The sequence below is a fragment of the Cetorhinus maximus genome, chromosome 19 (assembly GCF_964194155.1).
Source record: "Cetorhinus maximus chromosome 19, sCetMax3.hap1.1, whole genome shotgun sequence".
NCBI classification, from domain to species: domain Eukaryota; kingdom Metazoa; phylum Chordata; class Chondrichthyes; order Lamniformes; family Cetorhinidae; genus Cetorhinus; species Cetorhinus maximus.
Genome location: NC_135897.1, coordinates 8,560,573 through 8,584,653, shown reverse-complemented (window position 1 = coordinate 8,584,653; position 24,081 = coordinate 8,560,573). Strand labels below are relative to the sequence as shown.

General features: G+C 46.6%; 1 protein-coding gene across 1 annotated transcript in view; it reads left to right on the top strand.

Annotated features, from left to right (window-relative positions):
- ankmy1 (ankyrin repeat and MYND domain containing 1) overlaps positions 1-24,081 on the top strand; it is a 177,170-nt gene that overhangs the window by 56,499 nt on the left and 96,590 nt on the right. The window contains exons 14-18 of the mRNA XM_078564626.1: positions 2,649-2,713; positions 7,685-7,846; positions 7,949-8,437; positions 13,172-13,262; positions 18,671-18,830. Of these exons, the coding sequence (XP_078420752.1) occupies positions 2,649-2,713; positions 7,685-7,846; positions 7,949-8,437; positions 13,172-13,262; positions 18,671-18,830 (967 nt within the window). The remainder of the gene's footprint in view (positions 1-2,648; positions 2,714-7,684; positions 7,847-7,948; positions 8,438-13,171; positions 13,263-18,670; positions 18,831-24,081) is intronic.

The following is a 24,081-nucleotide window of genomic DNA, read 5'->3' as shown; positions in this document are numbered from 1 at the left end:
GTTTCAGGTTGAAGCTATGGCTCCAACCCACAAGAAGAGCCTCCTCCCCTAATGTGTCGAACTGCTTACTAATGACGCTTCTTAAGGAGGTCACATTCAGTTGGCACAGCAGGTGCGTTGAGAGGTCCAAGACACAATTAAAAACAGAATAGGCAGGGTTTCCCCCTCGTATAGAATGCGTAAGGGACTTTATACAAGATCAGGAAACATTGTCCTGTTGACGAGACCCACTTCATCGATTTCAAAGAGGCTTTCAACCTTGTGCTGGAATCCATGGGAGTACAGGGATGAGTTTTGATTTTTATCCCAATACATCAGGTGGCTCCAAGATCCAGAATTCCTTTAACGTTGATGGTGATGTAGCAAGATGAAGTTGGTATACAGGGACATGTTCTGTTCGACAGGCAATGGCAGGAATCTTTCAGAGAAACAGGCTCCGAGGAGGCTCAGACTCGATGCAGACTGTTGGTCAGCCTAGAGTCCTGCTTTGATGTTTGCAGGCTGGAGTTAAACAACAGACTGAACTGTGAGTCTAGAAATGTAATATGAAAACTATCCAAATGCCAGAAGCATAGGTCAAATTATGTTGCCCATTGATGAGTCAGTTGTAGACTAACAAGCAGTTTCTATGCCTCTGGTCAAAATCCATTGTTCACCTTCAGAGACAGATGGAGGCAATTAGTGCCTCTGCAGGTATAATGCATTCTGCTGGCTCTCCTTTTGTTATAGGACCAGGCTGGGGAGACAGATCATCTGCTGGTTCCTGGTGTTGTTGATTGTAATGTTTCCTCAACATGAGAGGTGTGAGATTCCACAAGGATGAGAGTTGAGCTTTTGTCCTGTAACTGCTGGTAAGAAATATCCAGCAAATGTAGCCAACTTGTGAATCATATGACCTGTAGCAGTCATATTTTGGTTCAGCAAGGTCCAGTTTTTAAATAAGCAAAAGAGAAAGCTTTGATTTAAATAGTTTAAGATCTCTTTCATGCCTTAAGGAGATGACACACCTATTAAATCTCCCCTTAACCTTGTCTGCCCTGAGGACAACTAGTCTTTTCAGATCATCCAATTCCCCCTTCCCTGCTCCTGTTTTTGTAAATCTCTTTTACGCCCACGTCAAGGCCTTGACATCCTTCCTGAAACGTAGTACCTAGAAGTGGACACAATACTGAGCTGGGGGTCTAAGCAGTGATTGATAATGGGTAAGCATTATTAGTAATTGTCCATTTGGATGCTGGTTACAGCTGATTCACAGTTTTTTGAGATGGTGTTGAGGAGAATTGAAAGGCTGCTTTTGGGTAGAGTCTTGTGCCCTCCCCCTGTGGTGCGTTTGTTGGTGAGGGGGCAATTAATGTGGTGGGAGGGTGATGGGTGGGGACCTTCCCACCTCCACCCTGATTAAATCCATGTTGGCAACGCCTGTAGTTGGCCTTCCTGCCCTGCCACTAATTGAGGCCCTAAAGTCAGACCCGGCATTGGGAAGGCGGAGGACCCGTTGAGAGACACCACCCTGCCCTTGCTGCTTGTGACCCCCACCCGACAATTCCCCTCCCACCATCACTCACCTGTGGCCTGGCCCCCCCTCGATCCTTGGCCTCAGTTGGGTGTAGTACTAGCAGCAGCCATCACCTCCCAGGTGGCGCTGCTGAGTACAGATGCGTTGCAGGCATCTGATTGGTAGACAGCTTTTGGCGGTTGGGGCTTCTGCGCCCCCCCCGGGGTCCTTGATCGCAGGGAATGCCCACCACTGGCCTGTTAAGTGCCCAAGTGGCACAAGATGTGGAGGATCCTCCCGAAAAGAGCCAACGCGGAGGTTTCACTGGCTCTCCAGCCGGTGGCAGAGATCCCCATCGCCTCCACAAGATTCTGCCCATTATGTCCGTGAGCATGTGGTCAAACTGTGCCACTGCTTAGTTGAACTTCCTACACACACAGAGGCAGAGCTTCCTCCAGGACAGGTGTGAGGTTCAGACCATAAGAACATTGAAACCAGAGTGGATCATTCCGTTCCTTCAGCCTATTCTATCATTCAATGAGATCATGACTGGCCTGTACCTGAACTCCATCCACTCACATTGCTTCTGTATCATTACACCCGACCTCAGATTTTTAAGGTTATTAATTGAGTTATCATCTAATGCGCCTTATGGAGAAGAGGGGTTGGAGGTTCCAACTACTAGCACATTTGGTGGATGAGGTGGATTATTTCAGAAAGGGTGTTAGATGCAGCTAGGGAAGGTGCGAGCTTCAATAACCTGTCATTCAGTCGCCTCACAGAGCCATATTAGGGCGAGGGAGAGAGAGGGGGTTTTAGGTGCTTTGATTTTCCAGTTCATATCTGACCAGTTCTAATGGATATTCTGGCTGTGCCTCAGCATTTGTTCCCTTCCTTCTCCTTGATGTCTCCACCTCTCACTTTCTCTGCCTCTGTCTTTATCTCTAACTCTCTCGCCATTTTTTATTTATCTATTGGTCTCTTCCAGTCTACTTCAGTTAACCACAGAAGTCAACCGGGTGTACATTGCCAGTGAATTGATAGGCTGGATTTCCATGTGGGCTTGCGAAAACCCAACCTGTGCACTTTTATGCCCTCCATAATGCACAGCCGACCCATGTGTAGCTTTTGCGATTTTTCCCTGTTTACACAGGGATCGAGTACGCAATGCAATTTGTGAGTGCAGTGGAGTATGTGAGGAGTTTGGGCGGGGAGGCAGTACGGTTAGAAGGCCTGCCTCGGTTCTCCAACATAACAGGGCAGAGCCCAACAAAGTTTAAAGTCCCCCTAAACCTTACCCCTCAACCACCCCCATACCACCCCATGCCCCCTCAGATTGCTCATGCCACCTCCTTTTCCCCCATGTACCCTCAATAGCCACTCACCCAGTATACACTATGTACACTCTACACAAGCCATATAATAGAATGGGAATTATTTTATAATTATTGGTAAAAAGTAAGCGTCAGCTTGAATTCAAATACACTAACATTAATACTGGGGGAAAAACTTATTCCAGTGTAAAAAAAAATCCTTTAAGTGCCTATTAGATTTGTAAATAAATTTTTTAAAAAACACATCAAAGGCAAATTCAGTTATTACAACCTCTTAAAAGTCTAACTCATTCTTGGATTAATAGACCAATTGCTGAGCTGAAGTTGTTATAGCTTTTGGAACCCAGCCAAGTGTTTACAATATCTACAACAATCTTAACAAAAGCTTCCAGCTTGAAACATTGCCTGAAACTGACAGGACAGAATGGTATCCAATTTCATTTGCAAAGCAGAGTGCTTCTCAATCAGTGGAGGGGAGCAAGTGCAGAGATTTTTTTTCAACTTTCAAAAGCAGGGACTTTTTAACAGCCAGAGATGACAGTCGATTTAAATCACAGCACAAAACATGACAGATGAATTTGACATGATTTTTTAAAAAACATTTTTAAGGCATTATGGCACTGTTGACAATTGGAAAAGTATTACTTACCATTACTGGATAGATCCCTATGATGAATCACGGCATTAAAAACACATCCAAATTACACTACAGCATTTAATAGTGATATTTGGAGGTGTCAACACATCTTACACTTACCTGTCAGAATGTTTCCGACTCCTCAGCAATCTTCCACCCACCCTACCACCCCCTGACAGAGGCCACGACCTCTCCAAGGAGACATTTCTTTTTGAGCTTCAAAAACCCAGCACCACCACCCAAAAATTGGAAGAATGTGTGTGCGTTTTTGCACACCAGAGGCAGAATTTTTCCCTTGGCGTGCGGGCTCAGCGGGGGCTGGCGGGGGTGGTCGGGAAGCTGACTGCTGCCCGCAATCGGGCCCAGAAGGCAATTTCATGCCAATTGAGGCCCGCCCAGCGTGAAACGCAAGTGGCAGCACTGAGTGCTGCCGGTGTGGGCGGGGGGGAGGAGTGCGAGCTGGGTGAGCACGACCTGCCACATGCACGCCAGTGCACGCTACAATGATGAAGATATATGAAAAAATATAATTAAAAAAGTAAAAATGTAATGAAGCATGTCCCCTCATGTGACTGTCGCATGAGCAAGGATATGTTATTAATGGGAAGATAAAGTTTTTACTTGATCTTTATTTGCTTTTGGAAACCTCATCCCGCCCATGGTTGAGGTTTCCAAAAAATGTACAAAGGCCGCTTGGTCTTTTCGCCTGCCGACCATGAGGTTGGACGGGCAGCGTAAAACTTGTTTTAATTAACTTTTTTAATGGCTGTAATATGCCTCTTAATTGTCGGTGGGCCCACTGCTGACTCCCACATGCCCGCCGACCGAAACATCACGCGATGGCTTCGGGACGCACGGCCGATGTCATCGTGTGTCACTTAACGCTTGGTCGGGTCAGGCGCGCGCCCAGCCGCCGCACTAAAGGTTTTACCCCAGGCCTTCCTCACCCACCAAAAGGCCACATGAAAATGGCGCGGGGTTGAAAAGGGAGAGAAAACTGTTTTTCCTCAAGAAAGAAACTGAAGTGTAGCTTTTTGCCCCACGATTTCCACCCTCCATTTGGAGACGAGAAGCGGACAATCGCAAACCGGTTTTATGATGATGTAAAACCTATTTTTGGCGATCTCAACGAGATTTTCCGCTCCCGCCCACCATGACGCAAATGAGAGCAGAAAATCACTGCCAAATTTGCAGTACAGCAGATAAATAGAGCATTCACCGACCACTTTGCACATATTCTTTTTATATGCAGATATTCCAGGAAGAGTGGGACAATTTTTGCACCCACTGTCCCTTCTATTCTGCCCATGATAACGAACCCATCATTTCCAGTGAATAATCTCCCAGTCCGATAACTCCAAACTCTTTCATCAGCAGCTGGGTAAATACTTGAAAAGGAAATATTTTCAGGGCTATAGAGAGAGAACAGGGGAATGGAACTAATTGGATAGCTCTTCCAAATGAACGGACACAAGCACCATAAACCAAATGGCTTCCTTCTGTGCCTTAAGGTTCTGCGATAGGACCTGGTGGTTTTGACAAGCTCCTGTTTAAGTACCCATTTTTAAAAGGGAGGCTTTTGTGCAAAGCTGCTGAAATTCCTCAGAACAAGCCTTAGTGCAGAACACCACCCAGCTCCGTAGTGTTGGAGAGGTGAGGAGCTTGGGCTTTGAAAGCCTTGGAGATCGTAGGAGCAAAGGAAGATACCTGCGTTTGCTCGAGGCAGCCAATTTACCAGTGGCTTTTCTCGAAATGTCCACTAGTGCCTCTCTATGCTACATACAACCACCTGCTTCATTATAGAGCAGACACAAGGGATTTGGTGCATTTCTGACTACAAGACCCTTCTTTTTTACAATGAGAGGCTTTTTTTTCGTTCGCCCATTAGGCAGGAGATTGTTTTTCTATTAGGGTCTTTTCATTCATCAGTATCTTAATCATCGAAAGGCTATAGTTTCTAATTGCCTGCTCACAATTACAAGCAGATAGACTCAGGCTCCTGACATCCAGCATTATTCTCTTACTCAGCTTGGATGTTTCTCTCATAATTGATCCGGACCATTTTAAATTCTCATTAAATTTAGTTTTTGATCAGATCTGCGTGTTTTTTCCCTTTTGCTACAATCCATAAATTTAGTTGTGGAAATCTTAGAATTCCCCTTCACAATGCGACAGGGAGATGCATATTCTGGGAGATGCAATACCTTATTCACTGGAAATGATGGGTCCCTTATCATGGGCAGAATAGAAGGGACGGTGGGTGCAAAAATTGTCCCACTCTTCCTGGAATATCTGCATATAAAAAGAATATGTGCAAAGTGGTCAGTGAATGCTCTATTTGCCGCTGTACTGCAAATTTGGCAGGGATTTCCCGCTCCCATTTGCAGCTGGCGTCATGGTGGGCGGAGGGGAAAATCTCGCGAGATCGCAAAAATAGGTTTTACATCATCGTAAAACCAGTTTGCAATTGTCCGCTTCTGCCATCAATGGTGGGCCGTGTTTCCAGCTGCTGAACATCAGGGTTGTCATTTCCACAGATTTGCATGTAATTATAAGCCCAGCTCGCTGGAATCAGCCCCGACGCTAAATCATGAGGCCACAGCAGCATGCAATCATGCTGACGTGTTTCATGATGGTACACCAGCGATGTGCGCCTGGTGACCTGCAATTCACTCCTCAATTTGAGGACCGTTCGCCTACCTTGTTTCGGGCAGCATTTGTGGTATTCAGTGCCAGGCTTTACTGGCAGCGCCACATTGGTTTTAGGGAGGCTAACACAAAAGTTTCAACCCACCAGACCAACGGTAAGGCAGGGGTGTCCTTTCAACACTGCAGGGTGAGGGCTTAGTTGGCGAAGTGGGGGCTAATCCCAGGGTGTGTGTGGGGTTACATGGTTAACACTGCAAGTGGCCTCATGATGTTGAGGGCTGAAGTAGACACCGGGCATAGGCACCTCCACCTCAGAATGTCCATTGGCTAATGCATATGCACCACAAGAGAACTGGGATCAAGGGATACAGAGGGAGGACTGAGAGGTCTATGAGGGAGGGTAATCCTAACACTCGCTTCCTTGGCGACATAGTGGTGGCAGGGGTTTCCATACTCGCACAGGGAGGGTCCAAACTGGTCTGGCAATGGGAGCTCACCACCATCATCTCCCTACCTGCCATGATTGCTCAGATAAAAAGTATAATGAGAACAAACTCTGCGACTGGAGCCTTGGACACCAACTGACTACACTGGGAACAGGGCCGATTAAAGGGCCACCCAACTGAACTGTGCATTCCCACATGAGCAGTCAGGCACAGCTGAGAGATGTTAATAGTCTCTCAATGGCATTGCAGGGACTCACCAACGTGAAGCAATGATCCTCATTCATGCAACACTAATTGCGCAAAGTGGCAGGAATCGATCTCCCGGGTTTAACCCCTTGCTCACAGCATTGGCATTTACCCAGAGCGATGATGAAGTTAAATGCAATTGAGCACCTGGATAAGCTTTGGAAGCATGTTGCAGTAGTGGTGCTGGGCGGTTCCCAAAAGACTAGCCTCTGGCTACCCTCAACATATTGCACAGCCTGTTTAAACATTGACGTTCCTGTAGTATTACAGTGCTGTGTATGAGGAGGCCAGCACCTGAGCTGAAAGCAGCACATCCAGGCACCTGGCCAAAGCAATCTCATAGCAGTTGCTCATGATTAGGGGGAGGGACAGCACCTTGGTACGCGCCCTGCATTGTAGATCATCTCAGTGGCGAGTAGTTGGCAACACGGGAACCAGGGTTGAGAACCCGCAATCGCTCACAAGTCATTGACAGAGAGATTAGTATGCAGCCTGGAATCATTGCTGCCTCCATAATTGCAGACAGGAATGAGAGAAGGAGGAGAGGATTGCGATGGAGGAGACTGGCTCAGCAAAGGGAGGAGCAAAACCCTCAAGACCAAGGCCCATCAGGGCCCCCTCTGGATGCAGAGGATGTGGGGAGCAGAAACGTCATGCGTAGGCACCTCGCCGGAGCCAGGGTGTACAGATGTCACCTGTCTTATCTGCAGATGACTGGGAACCAGTGTCGTCGACACCTCCACAGTCCAGGGATCTGGTAACTTACATTTGCCACATTCTCCAGGAGTTGGCGCCACAGGGACTGGGAGGGCATCCATTGCCAGTGGTTGTGAAAGTAACAGCCGCACTCAACTTCTACACCACTGGCTCCTTCCAGGGCTCCACTGGAGACCTCTATGAGATTTCCCAGGCGTTCACACACAAATGTATTCATGATGTCACAGAATCCCTTTTTGCAAAGGCCCACAATTACATCAACTTCGACAGAGATCCCGATCACCAGCGCACCGGCTTTGTTGAGATTTCCAGATTCCCACAGGTGCAGGGAGTCATCAACTACACTCATGTAGCTATAAAAGCTCCCTGGCAATAGGAACTACAATAGGTAAACAGGAAACGTTTCCACTCACTCAATGTACAGCTGGTGTGCAGCCATAACAAGCAAATCCTGCAGGTTTGCGCCAGATATCCAGGAAACATCCATGATTCATATATCTTGAGTAGGTCGCAGATCCCGGAGATCTACAAGGGACCACACAGGATCCAGGGCTGGCTCCTCAGGGACAAAGGGTGCCTACAAAGGACATGGTTCATGACACCTGTGTGGTGGCCTCGGGCTCCCCCAGAGAGAAGGTACAAAGCTTATGCCGCTACCCAGACATTGGTCAAGCACACCATAGGGATGTTGAAGATGCGATTCCGATGCCTGGGCAGATCTGGTGGAGCACTCCAGTACAGTCTCCATAGGATGTCATGGATCATTGTGGCTTGCTGCGCACTGCACAACCTGGCACTGCAAAGGAGGGACGATTTGCCAGATGTCGAGATGGAGAAGTTGCACGTCTCTTCTGATGAGGAGGACATCGAAGAGGATGACAGCGATGAGTCCAAGGAAGCTGGCGCTGCAGATGTAGAGGCCATAGCATAGGCCAGAGAGACATGAGTGCATGGGAGGGTCTCATAGCCACAAGATTCCAGGAGGAGGATGACAATGAAATAGAGTGAGCATCCTTTTAGACAAGTACCTACATGAGGAGCCAACATGAACAGGAGTTTTGAGACTCCTATCTTTTCAACTATGCAATTCAAAATGAGTCAGTAGTTCCACATCAGGCTCCCCTCGGCGTGATCCCTTGAGGGTTGATGAAGCCTTGGGAGCATTCTTCCTCGCTGAGATGAGGCGCTGTCTGGAGGAGGGCATGCTGCCATCAAAGGTCTGAAGGTGCTGACACTTCAAGCATCACTGCAACATCCCAGTCACAATGGGAGCCTAAATGATGCAGAAACTGATCCATTATCGTGAGTGGGCTCCTAGGTGGTAGCCTTCAATCGGACAACCCACCTCAAGGCGATCCATGTCCAGCAACATGACTACACATTCTGAGTAACGTCAATGGTGCAACTAATGGCAGAACCCTTAAGTGCATCGACGGGCAGAGGGATCTGGGTGTACAGGGCCACAGGTCGCTGAAAGTGGCAATGCAGGTGGATAAGGTAGCCAGGAAGGCATATGGCATGCTTGCCTTCATTGGCAGAGGTATTGAGTATAAAAGCTGGGAAGTCATGTTGCAGCTGTATAGAACCTTGGTTAGGCCACACTTGGAATATTGCATGCAATTCTGGTCGCCACATTACCAGAAGGATATGGAGGCGTTGGAGAGGGTGCAGAGGAGGTTTACCAGGATGCTGCCTAGTCTGGAGGTTATTAGCTATGAGGAGAGGTTGGAGAAACTCGGATTGTTCTCACTAGACCGACGGAGATTGAGGGGCGACTTGATAGAAGTTTATAAAATTATGAGTGGCATGGACAGAGTAGATAGTCAGAAGCTTTTTCCCAGGGTGGAAGAGTCAATTACTAGGGAACATAGATTTAAGGTGAGAGGAGAAAACTATAGAGGAGATGTGCGGGGCAAGTTTTTTATGCAGAGAGTAGTGAGTGTCTGGAATTCGCTGCCAGAAGAGGTGGTGGAAGCAGGTACGATAGTGGTGTTTAAGAGGCAGCTTGACAAATACATGAATAGGATGGGAATAGAGGGATACGGACACCGAAAGTGCAAAATGTTTTAGTTGACGGGTAATATGATCGGCGCAGGCTTGGAGGGCCGAAGGGCCTGTTCCTGTGCTGTACTTTTCTTTATTCTTTGTTCTTTGTTCTTTGTAATGGGTGATGCTTGGGCCAAGGCAGCCGAGGAGGTCCAGCAGGTCTCACTCCATGCGCACCAGTCAGTACCCCCGTCAGCTTCTTCTCAATCCCATTGACATCCGGCTCTCTCTCTCAGGGATGGTAGCCTGCATTTTTACTCACCTTACTATGGATGTGGTCCACCTGAAGATGAGAACATTCAAACAATTGCATGCCATCCATTAACATGCCTCCTCTTTAACACAGACATTGTGCCCTCATGGGCAGCGCTGGCCCTGGTGAACTGAAAAATCTCTGACACCATGAAGCCCTCAGGGTCACACATAGAGCACGCTTAAGCTTCAGTGCTTTATTGCTCATATCCCATTTCTCCCACCAACATTGTTTGAAGGTATGACTGGCCATTCTCGATCATGCTCAATGGATCCATGGTCCACCACATGACCATTTGGAATTAGCACTTGTGACTGCGGCCAGTGGTCAGGTGAGGGGATGCACAGTGCTGCATCCATACATTGAAATGAGAGCCATGTGGCCGCAACACAGACAACTACACGGTGAGAGACACTCAGGCCTGTAGGTTCAAGCACCAGGACACCCGTTTAGCTGAGAGGGCCAGAGTCTCGTGGACTTAAGGTGGCAAGGTGCCTGCGCTTATTGCTCAGCTTATTATATATACAGTCAGAAAGTCACAAGTGCGGCTGCCAGACTGGAATGCACAGATCCTTAGAGTATGGCTTCATAGCCAGGAAGCCCTGGCAGATGACAGAGTGCACGGAGTCCAGGACATATTACCCTTCTCCACGCATTAACGCTTCTGCCCTTCGACACTACACCTTCACCTTTCAATCATGCATATGACACGGGAGAAAACCTCTGCCTCCATGTCACACAACCAAGAGTGAAAATGAATGGCACATGTGCTTGGAGAGCAAATGGAGATTATTCGTGCTTGGTAGCTGAGTAACACATAGAACAGTGCACTCACAGTAAAGTTGACAGAGGAATGATCTGGTGCAGAATCCTCAAGTGGGTGCTTGCTGGCAACCTCACCGTCACTGTAGGAATAGTCAACATCGTCTCTGGACAGCGCGATGGCTGTGTACCTAAGTCACCGAGCACCTTGAGTTCCAGCCACACCACACCCGGTCTGAGACCTCTTTCTTTTATTGTGTACCATCTTGTTCTGCATAAAGACCAAAGGAGAGGGTGTAAGCAATACACATGGCAGGGCAGATGAGAAGGGTGGCTGGCATTTGTGGGTAGTTTGCAGACCCATGTATAGGATGAGGTTTGCAGAGGGGATGAGGCCATTTGGATATGTGAGGGTGTGTGTGAGAGAGTGAGCGGTTGATGTCCATTGAGCTGGCAGTGAGTGATGACTTGAGGGTATGTGAGTTGAAAGTGGTTGACTTACCCTGACTGAATGGATGAGATTGTTCAACCTCTTCCTACACCTGATGGTCAACCTCTTCTGGGCAGCGTTTGCACTCCACCGCTGCCCACCGCAGCCCAAGCAGGATTTGTGATGCTGTTGCGCCTCCTGCAGCCAGAGCGGGGGTAAAGGACAATGCGGCAGGCCTCCACGGCATCAAGTAGGCGCTTAAGTAAGGGATCGCTAAATTTGGGGGCAGCGCTCTTCTGAAGTTTTGGGTCCATTTCCGCGTCACCTCCGAGCTCACCCCCTTAACATGGTAGGTTGGCGGGCGGCAAAATCAGCTGCCCGCCCTCCATATGTAAATAAATAATTAAGGGTCAATTGAGCTTGTTAACAAGCCAGTTAACCCCGATAATACGCTGCCCACACCATAATGCTATTGGTGTGGGCAGGCGGGAGGGAGTGGGCAGGACGTTTCTGGGGGCAGTCCTATCTTTGGGGGGATGCCCTTTGTGCATTGGGGAGCAGCCCCTACCCTCCTACCTGCCTGCTCTCCAAAACCCCACAGCCGCCCTCCCCTCCTCCCCCACCCCCCCCTCCAAAGTTGGCCAAACCCTTCCCGCCCAATACTCAGGCTTACCTCACTCCAAGATCCATTGGGCCATCTTCTTGCAAACATGACTGAGCCCTTGGCACTGCCAGGACCGTTGGGATTGGCTGGCAGCTTCTAAGGGCGGGGCTTCCTCCCCAGTGAGGGGCAGAAGTCCCATACTTCATCAATTTAGCCCACCCGCAGCATGTGATTTACTTCCAGCTGTCTTTCTTCAGGGGTGGGGGTAACTGTCCGCACCCACCCCCCCCAACCCCTGTGATATGCAGCCCTATCTACATCCCTTCCCATCAAAAGGAGTGCCTTGGGGGACCAGTGAAAGTAAAGGAAACAACTTGATTTATGTGGCGCCTTTCACGACCTCAGGGCGTTCCAAAGTGCTTTATAGGCAATCAGGTAAATAGTTGGGAGGGTAGCCAGTGTGTAACATGGGAAAGGCAGCCATATTTTGTGCACAGCAAGCTGATAATAACCAGGTAATTTTAGTGACGTTGGTTGAGTGATAAATATTGGCCAGGACACTGAGAAGAGCTTCTCTGCTCTTCTTCAAAATAGGGCTGTGGGATCTTTTGCATCCACCTGAGAGAGCAGGTGGGGCCTCAGTTTAACATTACATCTGAGAGATGGCACTTCCGGCACTCCCTTACTATCGTACTGGTGTGTCAGCCTGGATTAAGCACTGAAGTCTCCGAAGTGGCACTTGAACTCATAATCTTCTGACTCAGAGGGGTGTGTGCTAACTTCCCTTTGCACCTTAACTTAAAAAATAGAGATAGCTTTCACTTAAACTCACGCAGCACTAAACATGCACAAGAATCAAACACAGTTTAATCATTTCAAACTATTTGTCACAGGAAGAAGAAAGTGTTGTCCAAGCGCATCTCAAGGTTGGGCTACTACCCACTGCGCCACAGGACCTCCTGTGAGGACAGTAACTGTCCATTTCAATGCATGCTTCCTCATGTATATCTGTGCACCTTCAAAATGTTTAAATGTGAAAAGGTTTCATTTCTGCCCATCACCTGACCACACTGGGCAGAGCTGGGCCACACATTCTGAAGTGGCCCCCTCTTCCTTCCCGCAAGATGTGTGTCGGGTTTGCCTCATTCACACAAGCGTCCAATACAGATATGGGGGCATGTCAGGTTCGAGCATCATGTTTCCAAAGGTGTGCCGTGCTAATGAGGTAAGCGGCAGTTGTTAATTGGCATTCAGAGAGCCAGGCAGTGAAGGATAGAACTGAAGCTTTATGTTCATCCACTTAACAAGCTTTTATTTACAGAGACACAAATTATAGATCATACACACCCAACCCAAAAGTCATAGCTCACCCTGCTCCTATATGTATATGAGCACAGATGAGTCCCCAGTTATTACCCGCCATCTGATTACCCAATTGATATACAGTTAACACTTTGAGGTTCCTATGGAGATGTAGTGATCAGAAGGGTGTGGCATTTCTTAACCATTCATCTTATATTTTTGTCTAGTTTTATTTTTGCCTCCACGATAGCAAATAGATTCTTTTGTTGTAAATTATTCTTTCGGCTTGCTGGCACCAGTGGGTTTCCCATTGGAAATCTTCATGTCTGACATGTCTGCAGGTACGCTGCATGGTGGGATGCCAGGCAGATACAACTACATTTAAAAAAAAATCATTCATGGGATGTGGATGTCGCTGGCTCGGCCAGCATTTATTGTCCATCCCTAATTGCCCTTGTTCAGAGGGCATTTTAAGAGTCAACCACACTGCTGTGGGTCTGGAGTCATATGTAAGCCAGACCAGAGAAGGACAGCAGATTTCCTTCCCTAAACGGCATTAGTGAACCAGATGGGTTTTTACAACAATCAGCAATAGTTTCATGGTCATCATCAGACTTTTAATTCCAGATGTTTTTTTTATTATTGGATTCAAATTTCACCATCTACCATTCAAACCCGTCTCTGGGATACTAGTTCAGTGCAGCAGTGACATTACCACTATGTCACTGACAATAAGTCCTTAACTTCTTACCTGTACCCACCCACAGCCTTGGCTCGCTTGGTAGGACTGTCATCTTTGAGTGATATTGTTTTGGGTTTCAAACTCTACTCCAGAGACTTGAGCAGAGGATCCAGGCTGGCACTCCGGCGCAATACTGAGGGAGTGCTGCACTCTCAGAAATGCTGCCTTTCAGATGAGATGTTAAACCAAGACCCTGTCTTTCCCCTCAGGTGAACATATAAGATCCTTCAGTACTATTTCGAAGAGTGGCAGCTTGGTGTATTGAGCCAATATTCGGTCAACATCACCAATAACCAGATGATCTTTTCTTTTATCTCACTGCTGTTTGTGGAGCCTCGCTGTCTGCTCCATTCCCATTTCCTACATTGCAGCTGTGATAATACTTCAAAAAGTACCTCATTGGCTGTAAATCGATTTGGGGTGTGCAGGGGTTGTGAAAGGTGCAAGGTCTATTGTTTCTAAAGGAAGTGTATCAGGAGACCTCCCTGCAGTAGAGCCACTCAGTTAAGTGAGTCCCTGACTGAATGTAGCATTGATTGATTCCTCAGGCGCATCCCAGTCGGTGTCTTGACTCCCACGGCACTGCACAAAAGAAGGCACGGCACGGTGGCAGACAGGGGGCGCTGCCAGATTGGCTGCACCCACCAATAATTTCGGCAGCATTTTGACATGATACCTGACCATGACAGCGGGCACCTGTTGCCCCAGGGTCAAGTTAGACAGGGAGGCTGGTGCAAGGTTGTGCCTCTTGCTGCATGGATTGTGCAGCCGGCACATGCAGTGGCAGCAATGTTCCAATCTGAACTGAAGCTTTAAAGAAGAATCCCTAAAATTACAGCAAAGAAAGAGGCCATTCAGCCCATTGAGGCTATTTTAAAGGGCTGTCCAATTAGTCCCACTTTCCTGTTCTTTCCCCAAAGCACTACAATTTTCTCTGCCCCAAGTATTTATCCAATTCCCTTCAGAAACATATTATTGAATCTGCCTCCACCAACCATTCAGGCAGTGCCTTCCAGATCAGTATAAGCTGAAGTCCTAACCTCAGGTCCTCATGAGTTCTTGCTTTTAAAGTCTTGGTTCTCGTGCTTATTTTCCATCTGATACAATATGTCTACACTGCTTTTCTCCCTCAGTATCTGCCCTCTCATTTTAACTCATCATGTCTTCTTTCCTATGAGTTCACTGCTCTCCTATCGTCCATCCATATAAACTCCTTAACCCATGCTCATGGACACCCTTTTGACCTTGATACCCCAGGCGGCCTCACTATTCCCATTGTGTCAAGCACAGATAAGGCCATTTCTGATCACTTCCCTGTATCAATCTCCACCTACATCCAGCATCACCCTCCAAACTCTACCTCCTTCTCTGTCTGCTCCAGAAAGAAACTCTCCCCCAGTTCACCTACAACTGCACTTGCAAAATCCCAACTGTCTGGCATTTGGCTCACCATTCACCATAACATTACTGCAGCTATTGATCTGCTCCACCATACCCTCTCCCCCCCCACTTCGATAACCTCATCCTCATTGGAATTATTACTCCCTCTCTCACCCTGGTCTTTCTCTTATACAGCCCCCATCACCCCTCCCTTATGTCCAAGATTTAAATGTATATGGGGAACAACTGCCTAAGCCATCCATGAGCAGATCTGGATGAACCACATAAAGCACTATCGGGTCCTGCTCTCGTCTGTTAAAACTGTTCACTATTCCAGGATCATCCCGGAATGCAAAGATAAACTTGGCTTCTTTTCTCTACTGCAAACCATCTTCTTAAACACTTCTCCCATGTCTTCTCTACCCTCACTTCCAACAATGAGTGTGAAGAACTCATGGATTCCTTTGTCACCAAAATTGAGACCATCCAATCAGATGCCTCTGCCATTTACCTCACATCCTCTTGCCCATCATGCCAAACTGCCTCTATGCACCAACCCCTCCAGGTCTTAGCCCTGAATATATATCTTTCTCCTATTTCTCTCCTATCTCCCCTTATGCCCTCCCTAAGCTCAACTTGTCCATGAGACCCACCTCCTGTCCCCTGAACTCTTAACTCACTAAACTGCTGATTTCCCATCTTCCTCTCCTGGCCTCCTAGATGTTGCCAACAGTCCTCTCGCTTTAGATGTTGTCCCTGTCTCGGTCTGCCATCATCATTCCTTTCCTCAAAAAAACACTGCTTAACCCCACTGACCTTGCAAATCACCATCCCATCTCCAACCTCCCTTTCCTTTCCAACGTCCTCAAACATGTTATTGCCTCCCAAATCCATGCCCATCTTTCCCAGAATTCCATGTTTGAATCCCTCCAACCAGGTTTCCACCCGTCACAGTATTGAAACAGCTCTTACCAAAGTCACAAATGACATTCTATGTGACTGTGGCAACGGTAAACTTACCCTCATCATCCTTCTTGACCTGTCTGAGCCTTTGACATGGTTGACCACACCATCCTCCTCCAACGCCTTTCTACTGTCATCCGGATGGTTGAGACTGTTCTCACCTGGTTCCATTCTTAGCTATCTAATCATAGCCAGAAAATCAGTTGCAATACCTTTCCTTCCAACTCCCACACTATTAATTCTGGTGTTCCCCCAAGGATCTATCCTTGGCCCCATCCTATCTACATGCTGCCCCTCAGTAACACCATTCAAAGGCACAGTGTTAGTTTTCACATGTATTCTGATGACACCACCTGACCTCCACTCCTCTTGACCCTTCCACTGTCTCTAACTTGTCAGAATGCTTCTCTGACATCCGGTAATGAAGAAGCAGAAATTTTCCCCAAATAAACTTTGAGAACACCAAAGTCAATATCTTCAGTTCCTGCCTCAGACTCCACTCCCCAGCCATCAACCCCACCCCTCTTTCTGGCAACCATCTGAGGCTCAGCCAGATTGTTGACAACCTTGGTGCCATATTTGACTCTGTTATGATCAAGTGAGAACAAATCGAATGGCTCCCCTCTTCTCCCTCTCTTTGCTTGACCCCAACATGCTTTTTTCTAACAAAAGGATACACTTGCCAATTTCATGAGTACTTAACTGTTTAAGTACTGTGATCATAAAAGAAGCAACAGGACAGGTTTTCTTGAGTTTAACAAAGAAAAAGGTTAGCTCTATTATACTCAAACTGATATAAATATAAGACTGACTTGCACACACACGAATACTCAAATTTACACACAGACACACACACACTCAAAGGTCTCACACACACACACACACACACACACACACACAAATAGATTACAGAGTGGGGGAGGATAGGTTGGTCAAACTAAAACCCCAAAAGATAAAAGGAATATACAGTCTGTAGTTTGGTAACTCGGCTGATTTTAGGCTGAATTCAGTGGTCTTGCAATTTTCCTTCAGTGGCTCTGATTTAAAGATGTAGATGGCTGATCTGGTTGTCTTCCTGGAGACTGTAGTGATGGGCTGAATTATTTTAAGAAGCCTCTGTCTGCAGCAGGGGCATCCCTGGATGGTCACAGTCAGCAAACAGGGTTCAAAGTTTGCAGGGTGGGTTGGAAAGAGAGGGGAACCCACTTGGGCCTTCTGTCGTCAGTGTCTCAGCTGCTTGTTCTCTTACTGCAGAGATAGCAGAAGTTTAAATGCACAAAGGGTGGGCCTGTTACATGACCATCACCCAATGATTCAAACATGGTCATAATTTCCCCTTGTAACTTAATTACTTCATGTCTGGGAATCCTCTGTTGAGTATTCCAGGTGATTGTCATGTTGTCTTGTTAATGGGAACAGGAAATGTGGCTCACTCATTCTCCTGAGACCATTGCCCTTGCTAGGTCTTTGCAGCTGCTGTGTCTCCAGTTCAGTGGGTTGCAATGTGGAGAGTACAGTGATGCAAATTAGGGTAGTGATCTTTGTTATGTGCTTAATACAAACTTTTAGTTTGTGCTTTAAAAATCTATTTCTAAAAGTTCAGTTTGATGGATTAAAAATCATTATTTGTCATAAAGCATGTTTCCATGACAACTGCATGATAAGCTTTCAACCACCTCCCTGCGTCACCACTAAGAATACCTCTGTAAGATTGCCTGACTCCCACGACCTTAGCTCATCTGCTGCTGAAAGCCCCATCGGTGCCTTTGTTACCTCTAGATATGATTATTCTAACGCAGTCCTGCCAAGCTCCCATTGTTCAACCCTCCTTAATGTTGGTGTCATCCAAAACTCTGTTGCCTTGCCCTAACACACACCAAATCCCCTATCATCCCTGTGCTCACTGACTTACACTGGCTCCTACTTAAGAAATGTTCGGGTGTAAACCATCCAGATGGTACAGCCCCCACTTTCCCCAGTACTGGTGCCAGTGCCCCACAAACTTGGACCCACTTCTCCCACGCCAGTCTTTGAGTCATATATTCATCTCTCTAATTTTATGTACCCTATACCAACTTGCACGTGGCTGAGGTAATTCTCCAGAAATTATAACCTTTGAAGTTCGGCTTTTTAATTTAGTGCCTAACTCCTCATACTGTCTATGCAGAACCTCTTTCCTAGTTCTACCTACATGGACCACAACAACTGGATTTTCCCCCTCCCACTGCAAGTTCCTCTCCAGCCTTGAGTAGATGTCCTGAACCCTGGCACTGGGCAGGCAACACAGCCGTCTGGGCTCTCGCTCTTTGCTTCAGAGAACACTGTCAATCCCCCTCACTATACTGTCCCCTACTACCACTACATTCCTTTTTGCTCATCCCACTTGGATGGTTTCCCATACCATGGTGCCATGGTCAGTTTGCTCATCCCCCCTGCAGCCCTCACTCTCATCCAAACAAGCTGAAGAGCCTCAAAACTCAAATCCAGCGTGGTTAGGTTTGGGCTTCAATCAAGAACTGTTAAAAGGAAATGCCAGAATCTGGTGCTGGTGGCTTATGCTTTGGAGAACTAGAAGATAGAATACCCCAGTTTTAGAATGTCCTTACTTTAGGGTTTGGGATTGGCCTTTCTAACCTTTACTGGAAAATACTTGTGCTTTTACAGGTCGGGAACCCAGTGAAACACAATCTGAGGCACTTCCTTATGCTGATATCAGTATGACAGGAAAAGCTATCTTTGAGCGACATGCTCAGGTTGCTGAGGGGAACGTACCAGCATCACCAGCCTCTGAAAAGAAGAGCAAAGTCCAAGATACAGCTCCCAGGTAAGACGTGTGAGGCAGATATTGTGAAAGGTTGGGATGCCTAACTTTCCAAATGACCAAGGGTTTCCTATATCAATAGCTTCGGATGTGCCCAGATCTCGAGCTTCAGTCCTCATAGGAATAACTAGGCCAGACTAGGAGTATGAAAATGCACTATTGTGCACAATACTGGGCAAGCAGATAGCACAAAGCTGAATCAGCATAAAGCACTACAGAGGGACCGAGAGTGACAAACTGAGTGAGCAGAGAGCGCACAGTGAGTGAGCAGAGAGCAATACAGTGAATTAGCAGAGAGGGACAGAGTGAGAGCGGAGGGAGGGAGACAGTGAGTGAATGGAGAGGGACACACTGAGGGAACAGAGGGGGTCCCATTATACCAAAAATCAGGCACATCCCTGGCGAAGTTCAAATTGGAAGGTCCCTAGGGTGTTCAGCAAAGTTGTAGAACTAACTCCAGTAAAAAGTAACGTGTAGGAACATTGCAAGTTAAGTGTTTGAGCATGATCAGAATTTTCACACATGAGTGTTTTGGAATTAAGCTTCCTCTTGCCTTGATGCACCGGAGCCAGTGGTCCAGAAAGTCCTCCATTAAACACAAAAACACACAAAGATAGCTTGACAGATTCCTGATGCCGGTTTAAGCAGCAGGGAGTTGACTAATGGATCAGAAAAATGTGAAGAGGCTCATTACGTTGGATTTCTGAACTATTTTGTATCTGGTTAAACTTTCGGGTTGTGTGACTATGCCAGTTTGCATCTCTCACCTCTAGCTCAAAACACAATCCAATCATTTTCACTTTGTGCATTTCACACGATTTGCTGCTGTTTGAGCCATTTTAACTCATGCGAATGCTCAATGAGCAACAGCTGGGAGCCACTGCGGACCCTTGGGTAGCTGGGCACAGGTGAAGTGCAATCATGGGCAGGAGCCTGCTGGTGTTCCTGAGGCTAGCATGGAAGAAGCCAGTCTGTTTATGGCACAAAATCAGCAAAAGATGAGATTAAAAAAAAAACAGGATTCACTGATTATGCCAGAATCAGCAGAGCTGCAGGCGGGCTTGAGGGTGGGGGATGGGTATATTAAGAGATCAAAAAGGAGATTCATGATTTATGGCTGGTCGAGGCAGTTGAATTCTCTCCCTTTGAAATATAAAGTCTTAATCTTCAATCACTTGTGTCTCTACTGACAATAAGAAAAAAAATCAATATCCTTTTTTTCCTTCTCCACTTGCACCAAGTGATTACCATCCTTTACACCAACCTCTGACTCCATTAGGCAGACATTTTGACAAAATGCTCACCAAATAAGGTGGTCCAGTTTCCCCATACTGATTTTCAATGACAGTAATCAAATTCACATTGTAAAATATATGGGACTCCATAAGCCTCTCCTTTGCCTCACTTAGTCTTTCGCACTCTCCAACATAAGAACTAGGAGCAGGAGTAGGCCATTTGGGCCCTTGAGCCTCCACCATTCAATGAGCTTATAGCTGGTCTGAATGTGGCCTTATGTCCACTTTCCTGCCTGCAACCCCATAATCCTCATGTAATAATTTGATGGAGCAGCAGATTTGGTGAAGAAAGGGCTAAACTTTATTTAGGAGACATGTAGCAGGGTTTGCACGCTAGACACAATCTCCCTGTCGGAAGCCCCGCCCACAGGGTTACCCATGCAATAAGCTTATTGGTCAAAGCCCCCATGTAATTGCTTCACATGATGAGTGATTGACAGGAGGGAGGGACATTACATTTAGTTGCTACACTTCCCCCCCCACCACCCCCCCATAAGTTTCTTACATTTACAATTAAAAAAATGTCAGAAAAACCAGCAAACATTTGTACAGTCTCTGGTGATTACAAAGCAAGTTTCTTCAGAACTGGGTAGCTCTGTATTTGGCAACTCATTAGATACTTCTAGATTATCAGCTCTAGGATGATCACACACCTCAGAAGTTGGCAGCAAAACATCAATCACAGGTTGATCTTGCATTCGTTGGGATGTTTCTCTAACCCTAATATTATCTACGTGTTTACGTACAATTCTACCCTCGACTTGCACTTGAAAAGATAATGGACCAGTCTCTGAAATGATGGCTCCTGGAGTCCAACAGGGTCCACTTCCAAAGTTACGCCAACATGGAGCTTACGAGCTTTTCTGTGTAGATTATGGTTCAATTTTTGATTACTCTGGCTCTGCGTCACCTTCCCCTCTAGATTTGGAAACACCAAGTGTAAACATGTACGCAAACGGTGTTTCATCAGTAACTCTGCCAGTGTTGTGCCCATAGTAGTATGTGGTGTTGTATGATAACTTAGGAGAAACCTGGAAAAGTGAGACTCCAGAGCACCTCCAGATTACTTCTTCATACCAGCTTTAAAGGTCTGAACAGCTCTTTCGACGAGACCATTGGATGAAGGATGCCAGGGAGCAGTCTTTATGCACCAAATACCGTTCAGGTCCGTGAACCTCTGAAATTCCACGCTGGTGAAAGCTGTTCCATTGTCAGAAACAATAATCTCAGTAACAATAATGTATACTGAAGGAATGACACAGCTTTTCAATAGCTGCGGCTGAAGGTGGCATTTTTACTTCGTAGACATCAAGCCATTTTGAATGTGCATCAATGATTAATAGGAACATGGTGCCTAGAAACAGTCCCACATGGTCAACATGCAGCCTAACCCAAGGTCAACCAGGGCATTCCCATGGGTGAAGAGGAGCTGAAACAGGTTGATTCTGGTGTTGCTGGAAAAGGGAACAGTGTTTAACCATGTGCTCGATGTCACTGTCTATTCCTGGTCACTAGACGTAGCTACGTGCCAGCATCTTCGTCTTTGATATGCCTGGGTGTGCACTGTGGAGCTCTGCCTAGAGTGATTGTCTACTCTGTGATGGGACCACGAGTCTTGAACCCAACAGCAAAATTCCATCTTGACAACTCAGTTCAGTGTTTCTGGAATAAAATGGTTGTAAGTCATCAGGCACAAGTGTTCTTGGCCATCCTTGTAAAACAGACTTTGACTTTTGACAGTACTGGGTCTCTGTTCATCTAACTCTTGACCTGTTTGGCATATGCAGGTGACGAATCCGTGAAATTTAACAATAACACTAACTCTTGTGGAACGGGTGTATTGACAAGAGTACTCAGTAACGGAAGACAACTAAGTGCATCTGCATTGGCTATGTATGAGCCAGGGCAGTACATGAACATGTACTCATAAGCTGATAGTGTCAAAACCCAGCATTGGATTCTTGCTGAAGCTATAGGCAGAATAGCTTTGCCTTCGTTGAACAAACCTGTCAGCAGCTTATGGCCAGGCACAATTGTAAAATGTTGCCCGTGTAGGTATTGGTGAAACTTCTTGATACCAAATACAACCAACAATCCTTTTTCCAACTGAGAGTAGCCCTTTTCAGCTTGGGAAAGTTTTCTTGAAACATAGCCAATGGATCTTTCTGATCCGTCCTCCATTTGATGTGATAGAATGGTTCCTACACGATATGGATGTTAACTGTCACGTATTCTCTTGACATGCTATCCAATTCCAATTGTTGATAGGCATAACTCATGTCTAGCTTTGTGTATGACTTGCATCCTGCTAACTTGGCATATAAGTCATTGATTCTAGGAATGGGATATTTGTCTAACTTTGCTGCATTGTTGACTGTCAGTTTGTAGTCACCACATATAAGTATAATCTGGTGTGGCTTGACAACCAGGACTATGGGTGTAACCCACTCAGAAAACTGGACAGGCTGAATTATTCCCAGATTTTCCAACCTGTGCAACTCTGCTTCCACTTTTTCTTTTAGTGAGTAAGGCATTGGTCTGGCCTTGAAGAAACGTGATGCTGCCTGGGGATCGACATGCGTTTTAGTTTGCATGTCCTCCAGATTTCCCAATTCGTCTTGAAAAACAGTGTCATATTTCTTCAAGCGCTCTGGAATTCCATCAGGCTTCAAATGGAATATTTCTGACCAGTCAAGTTTTATTTTCTGCAGCCAATCTTGACCTTAAAGACTAGGCCCCTCCTCCTTTACAATTATCATAGGCAGTTGGGCTGTCTGTTGTTCGTAGCAGACTGGGACAGCAGCAATGCCTTTGACCTGAATGGACTCTCCAGTGTAAGTTCTCAGATTGGCGGACGTCCACTCCAATGTCAACGTTTGACTCCCTTCACTGAGGTAATGAATGTGTGCTCCCCAACAGCAGTAGTTAAAGCACCGGTATCCACCTCCATCTGCAGCTGCTACCATTCACTTGCACTGTCACTGTATTGGGCTCAGATTTAACAGCAGTCACATGATACACAGAGTATACATCGAGTAGCAGCCTCAACCTTTGCTGTATCAGTTAGCTCAATTAGATTCGTTGGTTGTTTTGCTGTTTGCCTATCCTTTGTTCTACACTGCCTAACCAAGTATCCTTTCCTGTGGCAATAACTACATTCTGCCTCAATGAATTTACAAATATCTGCTCCTTGCTTTCCTCCACGTCTATAGCAAATGCGTACCTATTTAGCTGACGTGTTGCCAATAGATAGGCTTCTTAAATCTTTGTGTATTGGGCATAGAATTGCGTTTAAAATCCGCTGTTTTGATTTCCTCGCCACGCTCAGCGGCAGGTTCCCACCCAACAGAGTATGACGCCATTATCCACACACTGCAAAGCCTGTGAGTCTTTCGCTGCACTTTCCATAGCGAGAGAAAGTTCCAGGGTGTGCTGGGAATTGATGTAGGATTCGGCTCGCAAGTGGCGCTGTATGGCATCGTCCTCAACTCCGCATACAAGTCTGTCCCGCAGCGTATCATTCAAGGCATCCCCAAACTCACAGTATTCGGGTAACTGTTTCAGATTCGCCACAGAGGTAGCAATGGACTCTCCTGGAGCACGAACTCCCGAATTAAACTTGAAGCGCTGCATGATCACAGACGGTTTGGGCTAAAAGTGCAATTTCACAAGTTCCACTAACTCTCTGTACGACTGAGAACTAGGCAAGTTCAGGGCAGTCAGGTTATATCAGATTATACATTTTGCTTCCACATGCACTCAGCTGGATAGCTTTATCTTTTTCTTCAGCAGTAATCTCGCTTGCAGTTAAAAGGAACCCAGGTCACTCCACATACTGACTCCAAACTTCAATGTTAGCATCGTATGAATTGATGCTTCCAAACAGCGGCATGGCTGGTAAGTATTGTCCAACTTTGTTTTACTCACATCAGCCAGGGTGAAGTACAGAGCAGAAGCCG